We start from the raw sequence: 8,640 nt of genomic DNA, 5'->3' as shown, positions 1-8,640 counted from the left end.
TTTTTGGGAATGGGTTTTTTTTTTTTTTTTTTTTGAGATGGAGTCTCACTCTGTCACCCAGACTGGGGTGCAGTGGCGCCATTTCGGCTCACCGTAACCTCCACCTCCCAGGTTCAAGTGATTCTCCTGCCTCAGCCTCCTGAGTAGCTGGGATTACAGGTACCTGCCACCATGCCTGGCTAATTTGTTGTATTTTTAATAGAAGACGGGGTTTCACCATGCAGGCCAGGCTGGTCTCAAACTCCTGACCTCAAGTGATCCACCCACCTCTGCCTCCCAAAGTGCTGGGATTACAGTCTGAGCCACCGCATCTGGCCTATATTTGGCAATGGATTCTTAAATGATGACACCAAAAGCACAAGCAGCAAAAAGAAAATTTGATAAATTAGGATTTATCAAAACTAAAAGCTTCTATGCATCAAAAAATCATTATAGAAGAAACTGATAAGACAGCCTGCACAATGTAGAAAATATTTGCAAATCATATATCTCATAAGCATTTAACATCCAGAATACATAAAACTCCTACAACTCAGCCCAACAAAAAGACAAACAGCCCAAGTTAAAAACTGGCAAAAGATTTCAGTAGACATTTCTTCATAAAAGATGAACAAATGGCCAACAAGCACATGGAAAGATGCTCAAAATCATTAGACATCAGGAAAATAATAACAGAACCATGAGAATAACATCAGCAAGATGGCAGTTGAGGAAGCTTCAATTCCCTATTTTCTATTGAAACATTTAAAAAACAACTAGAGACTAGCTAAAATATCTTTGTAAAGGTCTGGAAATCACTCAAAGACTGTAACTATCAAACAAATTCCCAGTCAAGAGAAAGCTACTTCAAAATGGTAGTGACTTTGTTGATGATGTTACTGGTGCCCTTATTCCATCTCTAGTGCAGCCTGGAAGAAGCAGCCCAGTTCCCATTTCCCCGCTTCAGGCCAGAAGGAACAAAGCAGAGCTTATTTGGAACATGCCAATCTGTCTGCGGGCTCCTTGAGGTACTGAGGTACTGGTTTCTCTTTTGTCTGATTTTTTTTTGAGACGGAGTCTCGCTCTGTCATCTAGGCTGGAGTGCAGTGGCGTGATCTCGGCTTACTGCAACCTCCTCCTCCTGGATTCAAGCAATTCTCCTGCCTCAGCCTCCTGTGCAGCTGGGATTATAGGCGCCTGCCACCACATCTGGCAAATTTTTGTATTTTTAATAGAGACGGGGTTTCACTATGTTGGCCAGGCTGGGCTCGAACTCCTGACCTCAAGTGATCCATCTGCCTCGGCCTCCCAAAGTGCTGGGATTACAGGCGTGAGCCACTCTGACTTTTGAGTTTTGACATGTAAAAAGCTGCACAGCTCAGATCTCAGGCAGGTAAAAGCCACAAAGGACAGTGGGTACTGTGGTGCATCAAAGCTAAAACACTATTAAAACTAGAAATAAGTGCAGCAGCACTGCAGGATATAAGATCAATATGCAAAACTCAATGATATTTTAATTGCCTGGACACCTGTGGATACTTGGAGCAAACGATTACTGGTGGGAAAATATAATGTAACATCAAGGACCTAAAAAGCAAGGATGAGACCCTATGGAAATTAAGGCATTTGAAAGCAGTTATGCATATTGGGGAAACTGGTAAAAGCACATACATAGGTGCAAGCACAGGCATGCTACAGACCCCGGAAAAACATAAGACTTTAGACTTTCACCCTGAGATGATCCCAAGGCCCTAATTAGTGAAGATCTTCTCTAACGGTCTGCAAAAATTAGAAGTAGCAGTTTCTTCAAATGCCCAATTTTTTTTCTTTTTTTTTTTTTTTTTGAGACGGAGTCTGGCTCTGTCGCCCAGGCTGGAGTGCAGTGGCCGGATCTCAGCTCACTGCAAGCTCCGCCTCCCGGGCTTACGCCATTCTCCTGCCTCAGCCTCCCGAGTAGCTGGGACTACAGGCGCCTGCCACGTCGCCTGGCTCGTTTTTTGTATTTTTTTTAGTAGAGATGGGGTTTCAACGTGTTAGCCAGGATGGTCTCGATCTCCTGACCTCGTGATCCGCCCATCTGGGCCTCCCAAAGTGCTGGGATTACAGGCTTGAGCCACCGCACCCGGCCCAAATGCCCAATTTTCAACAAAAGACTGCAAGGCATACAAAGACACAGGAAAACAGGGTCCCATCAAAGGAGCAAAATAAATTACCTTTGAAGAAACAAAAGCATTGGACTAACTAGAAAAAGACTTTGTAAAAGCTGTCTTAAATATGCTTATAGAACTAAAGGAAAACTGAAAAAGAACTAAAAAGGAAATCAGGAAAATGACCTATCAACAAAGAGAAATAAATTATTTTTTAAAAAACTGGCTGGGTACAGTGGTTTATGCCCATAATCCCAGCACTTAGGGAGGCTGAGGTGGGCAGATAACATGAGGCCAGGAGTTCCAGACTAGCCTGGCCAACATAGTGAAACCCTGTCTCTACTGAAAAAAAAAAAAAAAAAAAAAATTGCTGGGTGTGGTGGTACACAGCTGTAGTCCCAGCATCTCGGGAGGCTGAGGCATGAGAATTGCTTGAGCCTGGGAGGCAGAGTTGCAGTGAGCCGAGATCACACAACTGCACTCCAGCCTGGGTGAAAGGGCAAGACTCTGTTGCAAAAAAAAAAAAAAAGAAGAAGAAGAAGAATTGGTTTAGAGTGCTCAAACCCTGTACATTCCAAAGAATAGTCCTTGACCAGCTCCTGGGAGATAATCTCTGAGCAGTTAGAGTATCCTGCCTGATAAGAGAGTCTATGTATATCTGAGGTCTTACCCATGCCAGATAGCTTTTGTAACAATGTGGTTTATGATAAATACATGTACCAATCTGACTTCTGGATAGGCTTGACTAAGTAGCTAAGGTCAGTGCATAGAACCTTCATGCCCACACGACTGATCCTCAATAAAAACCCCAGACACAGGCCAGGGCAGTGGCTTACACCTGTAATTCCAACACTTTGGGAGGCAGAGGCAGGGGGATCACTTCAGCCCAAGAGTTCAAGAGCAGCTTGGGCAACATGGCAAAACTCCATCTATACAAACAACGCAAAAATTAGCCAGGTGTCGTGGTGTGTGCCTGTAGTCCCAGCTACTCAGGAGACTGAGGTGGGAGGATCCCTTGAGGCCGGGAAGTAGAGGCTATGGTGAGGTGTGACCACACTACTGCATTTCAGCCTGGGCGGGAGAGCGAGACCCTATCTCAGAAAAAAAAACAAAAAACAAAAAAACTGACGAGACCACGAGAAAACAAAGCAAAACAAAAAACTCTGGAAACCATGGCTTAGGAGAACTTCCTTGGTTGGCCATGCTTTACATCTGTATTTGCACATTGTTGTTGGGAGAATCAGGTGCTGCCCGTGCAACTGCACTGGAAGGCTGCATCTGGTTTCTCCCGATCTTTTGCCCTATGCAACTTTTCCCTTTGCTGATTTTAATGTGCACCTTTTCATTGTAATGAGCAATAACCATGAGCATAACAGCTTTTCTAAGTTCTGTGAGTCCTTCTAGCAAATCATCGAACCTAAGAGTCAAATTGCTTTAAGTTAATAGAACATTTGCAAATCTGGCTTTTAAAAAATTCATTTCAAGTGCCCATCAAAGTTAACTTTATATTTTCATTGTTCTTGATTTACAGAAAATGTATGGGGAATACTAAGAATCTTCACAAACCAGCTTTTTCTTCCCTTGCAGATAAGGATTTAAAGTGCCATGCCTTTATTAAATTCTCTAGGGTTATGTCCATATTAATGTATCCAGGCTTCACAAAGACCCTAAAGCACTGATATAATTATTGTCTACATTCTATACCAAGAAACTGTAAACTGGAAAAATGAGTAACTATTAACCCCTTTGAAATGCAGTGTGAACATATAACTGAATTTTAATTTTTTTTCTCTTTTCCTAAAGCTAATTAACACAGGATTACATTTAATTTTAATTAATTTAAATGTAAATACAAAAGCAATATAAATGTTTTTCTATTAAACGCAACTTTATTGTGTTGGTAGGACTATAATTCACCGTAAACACTGAAAATTTAGCATCCAAATTGACACATGCAATAACAATAAAACATACACCAGATTTTGAAAACTTGGTATAAAGATATCAGTGTAAAGTCCTTCAGTGTATCCATATCATTATATGTTGAAATAATATTTTGGATATATTGCTTTAAATAAAATACATTGCCAAAATTAACTTCAACTGTTTCTTTTCCTTTTTAAAATGTGTTTAAAGCTGGGCACAGTGGCTCACACCTGTAATCCTAACACTTTGGGAGGCTGAGGTGGGTGGATCACCTGAGGTCAGGAGTTTGCGACCAGCCTGGCCAACATGATGAAACCCCGTCTCTACTAAAATACAAAATTAGCCAGGCATGGTGGCGAGCGCCTGTAATCCCAGCTACTTGGGAGGCTGAGGCAAGAGAATCACTTGAACCTGGGAGGCAGAGGTTGCAGTGAGCTGAGATCGTACCATTGTACTCCAGCCTGGGCAACAAGAGTGAAATTCTGTCTCAAAAAAAAAAAAAACAACAACAACTGTCTAATGGAAATTTTTAAATTACCTAAGTGGCTTTATATTATATTAGTATTAGACTGTGCTGCTTTAGACTCAAACACCACTGTATCAGGCTGCCTCTCACCATCTACAGCAATATGTTGTCTGAATCAGTAACACTGCCAAATCTCAAACAAGATTTGGTTGTCACCACTTAAATCCCCTCATGAATGTTCTGGAAAAACTCCCTGCCCTTGTTGACATAGCCTTCTCTGCACAAAACTCCTATCATATTCCCACTCCTAGATGTCTCCAAAGCCAACTTTGTCACTTACTGATTAATACCGACCATCTCCTATCTTGATTTGTTTGCAAATCAAGTCTATAAATAAGATCAAAGGTATCTAGTGTGCTATTCTACTTAATCACTCATCTCCTCCTTAACAAATTACATTCTAAAAAAATGTTTTAACTTCTCCTCCCGGAGTTGTATTTCTATACCATAAGAATCCTTTGGAGGCCGGGCGCGGTGGCTCAAGCCTGTAATCCCAGCACTTTGGGAGGCCGAGACGGGCGGATCACGAGGTCAGGAGATCGAGACCATCCTGGCTAATACGGTGAAACCCCGTCTCTACTAAAAAATACAAAAAACTAGCCGGGTGACGAGGCGGGCGCCTGTAGTCCCAGCTACTCGGGAGGCTGAGACAGGAGAATGGCGTGAACCCGGGAGGCGGAGCTTGCAGTGAGCTGAGAGCCGGCCACTGCACTCCAGCCTGGGCAGCAGAGCAAGACTCCGTCTCAAAAAAAAAAAAAAAAAAAGGAATCCTTTGGAAAAAAAGAAGCACATGGGGGAATTGAATGATTTCAATTCACATAATCGGTATGTGAATATTCAATGAAAAGGAAATGGGCATTTGGAAAGTCACTGGAGGACAAGGGGACCCATCTCTACGGTCTTGTTGTTAAATGGGAAGGGAAGGCCAAGGGACAGGTAAATGAACAAAAAAATAAACTAACCTTGAGCTGGCCATTAGTACCAATGCTGTCTTCCACTTCAGGGGGCCTTCACTTGCAGAACTACATAACCAAGAGGGAGAAAGGACACATGACATCCTGGACTGGTTAAATAAGAACACACTGTTCACCACCAGAAAAGCCCATCACACACAACAAACACACCCAGATCGAAGAGGGAAACTAGAATATTGTCGACTCCGCCCTGTATCCGAGAAAAAGGTACGACCAAGGCCTAGAGGTGTACTCTTTAAGTTCACAGCAGTTTCCAGGGGACACAGCTCAGGACATACTGTAGTTCTTTAATGTATAAATGGCCTCTAAATTCATGCAAGAGGAGTTATCCCAGGAATGAATACTACACCTATGCCTTCCCCTTTCCCAGGAAACTTCATTTATCTATCGTATCTATCTATCTATCATCTATCTATCATCTATCTATCTTCTACATATCTGTCTAATCTATCTATATGCGTGTGTGTGTGTAAGACCTCACGAAGAGATTACATCACAAACATCCCAGAGTCGGAAAAATGACGTTTTACCCAAAACAAACTCCTACAGGCTCAAGAAAAAAAAAAAAGCCTCTACCCCGTTCATACTTATAGTTGGTCAGTCACAACAGTGTTGTCACACGATCACGTTACTATAGACCAGGGTCACACGATAGGCCCCGCCCCTACTCACCGTCCTATGAGCCCGATCAAAGAGCACCCACGGAACACACTAGGGTCTCGTCACACACACACACACACATACACACACACACCACAATGACGCCATAACAAGCAACAGCACCAGCAACCATCGTCCGCAGCTCCCGCGTACAGAGGCCTGAGGCTCCCGGCTCCACGTGGACTGACCTCGCCTGGCAGCGCGGGGACACTTCACCGCAAGCTCCTCCCGCAGCCTGGCCCGAGTCAGGCTTAACTCAATAACCAAAACACCGGAAAGAGATGCAAAGGTCAAAGTTCATCCGCGGCCCTAGGGCCTGTGGGAAACGTAGTCCAACAACGAAAGCGCCCTGAAGCTCAAGCCGAGCCCGTTGGCCGCAGGGGCCACACCAGGCCACAGACTTCTGGAGTTTCCGGGTGCGTAGACCCTTGCCCTCGGCGGAGGCTGCGGCCGCGCGTCCTCCCGGAGCGGAAGAGGCGGTTGGTGGTCCCCGGTGGCAAGGTGAGGTCGAGGCAGTAACCGAGAACCCAGGCTGGGAGGGCAGAATGAGGAACAGGAAGTTGGGGCGAGGGTGACCGTGAGGGAGGTGGGGGCCTGCGGAAGTCTAGGTGGCCCCTGCCCACCTCTGGAAAGAACCGGAAGCCCGGGCTGCGGAGGGTGAAGGGAGTCGCGGACCGGCTGTACAGCCGAGGAGAAAACCTGGACCCCAAGCTAAGGGAGGCCGAAGAAGAAACTGGAGGGCCGGGCTGGGAAGGCCCTGAAGCGGGTACCGGCTTTAGGCCTGGGAGGGTCGAACGGAGAACTCGGAGCCTGAGTCGGGCGAGGTTTTGCTCTACTGTGACTTCTAAATGGGGGGGCCTCAGGATGTGATCCGTGGTCGTGAACCGGAGGGTGACTTGGAGTTTTTGTCCGTTTTGCACTATGAGAAAGCCTCGGAATGGAATCTGGCAGGTAGCGGAGGCTCAGTGTGTGTGTGTCCGCCCTAGTGCGTGTTTTACACTGTTGACGAAAAGACTCAAACTCTAAAGTATTTGAAGAGACTTATTTTGAGCTAAATATGAGGGACCAATGGCCGGTGGCACAGCCTTCAGAACATCTTGAGAATCTGTGCCCAGGGTGGTCGGGATTTATGTGGTTTTATACCTTTTAGGGCAATATGAGACACCGGTAAAATACATGTAAAATGTATATTGATTCCCTCCAAAAAGGCGGGACAACTGGAAGGTGGGTGGCCTTTCCAGGTCATAGATAGATTCAAAGATTATTTGATTGACAATGGGTTGAGAGTCATTGACGTAAGACTTAGGATAGCAGGTAGCAGGCTTCACACAGAAAAGAGTGTAAATGTTTCTTTTCAGACTTGGGGTCTTTTTTTATCAGTAATTCCAAAATGGAGGAGGGTATAATGAGGCATGTCCGACCAGCCCCTCCCCCTCCTTTCTATCATGACTTTACTAGTAGTTTTTCAGGTTAGGAATGCCCTGGCCAAGAGGAGGAGTCCATTCAGATGGTCTGAGGGTGCTTAGGATTTTATTTTTGGTTTACAACACTAGCAGCACCGGAAAGTTTGCTGGTGTCCTTTGCAGTCAGTTTCAAAGCAGAGACAGCCATAGTTCTGATTTGTGTCACTGTAACTGTCAGTTCCGGAATTCCATGTTTCTCCTTTAGTTTACCCTAATGTCTGCGAGATTTCATGTGTAGTTCAGTTTTCTTTTTCTGAACAGCACTACATTGTGCAAATAGACCACAATTTGTGTAGTCATTTTTCTGTTGTTGAACATTTGGCAGGTTTTATACATTATGAATAAAGCTGGCACTTTTCCATTTCTCCTGGGCAGATATTTAGAAGAAAAGTTGCTGGGTAATTGGTAAGTTTACATTTAACTTTCCAAGAAGCTGATAAGCCGTTTAGAATAATTAGTTGTGATTTGTGTGTGAGATTGTGTAACTGGAATAAGTAGTTTCTGAGTTTGCTTTGCTATGTTCGTATGGAATTATGAGATGGGCTCAACAGGGTTGTGAATGTCATGTAGGGTCCATAGGATTGTGGCTTAGTGGAGTAGGTGAGATCACAGGAAACAATGTGTCTGTACTAATTGTTTATCATGGTTTTGTGTGTACATTCCATGATAACTGAAAATGGATCACTATGTAAGTGATGTTAATGACTGAAGAACTCTGTGTGTGTGGTGTATGTCATTTTGCTTGCAGAATTATGATAGTTTCTAATAAGTAAAATAGCATAAGCATTGGAAACTAAGAGGTAAAATTATAATTTCTAGATGACAGGGTTGCAATAACTGGAAACATCATACAAACTAAATCCAATATGTTGAAATGAGGAGGACTCCATATGTAGCACAGAAGAAAAATACTTTCATCCCTACCACTTTCAACAGTTATATAGATTGAGCGTTCCCTCCCAACA

The 8,640-nt window shown here is 44.0% G+C and overlaps 1 protein-coding gene across 4 annotated transcripts in view; it reads right to left on the bottom strand.

Moving 5' to 3' along the window:
• The window catches only part of ZNF529 (zinc finger protein 529), a 31,273-nt gene extending 24,296 nt beyond the window's left edge, over positions 1-6,977 (bottom strand). The window contains exons 1-2 of one of the 4 annotated variants that reach the window (XM_017887324.1): positions 6,836-6,977; positions 5,541-5,600 (exon numbers count right to left, since the gene is read on the bottom strand). In XM_017887324.1, the coding sequence (XP_017742813.1) occupies positions 5,541-5,554 (14 nt within the window). In that variant the 5' untranslated portion in view covers positions 5,555-5,600; positions 6,836-6,977. Of the gene's footprint in view, positions 1-5,540; positions 5,601-6,335; positions 6,714-6,835 lie in introns of those variants that run through there. The other 3 variants (XM_017887322.1, XM_017887323.1, XM_017887321.1) reach the window with 3 other exon arrangements.
• Positions 6,978-8,640: the final 1,663 nt, after the last annotated feature.

Source organism: Rhinopithecus bieti, unplaced genomic scaffold (assembly GCF_001698545.2).
Source record: "Rhinopithecus bieti isolate Rb0 unplaced genomic scaffold, ASM169854v2 scaffold_17677, whole genome shotgun sequence".
In the NCBI taxonomy this organism is placed as follows: Eukaryota; Metazoa; Chordata; class Mammalia; order Primates; family Cercopithecidae; genus Rhinopithecus; species Rhinopithecus bieti.
The sequence above is the reverse complement of the archived record's forward strand: the minus strand, read 5'-3'. Positions and strand labels throughout refer to the sequence as shown.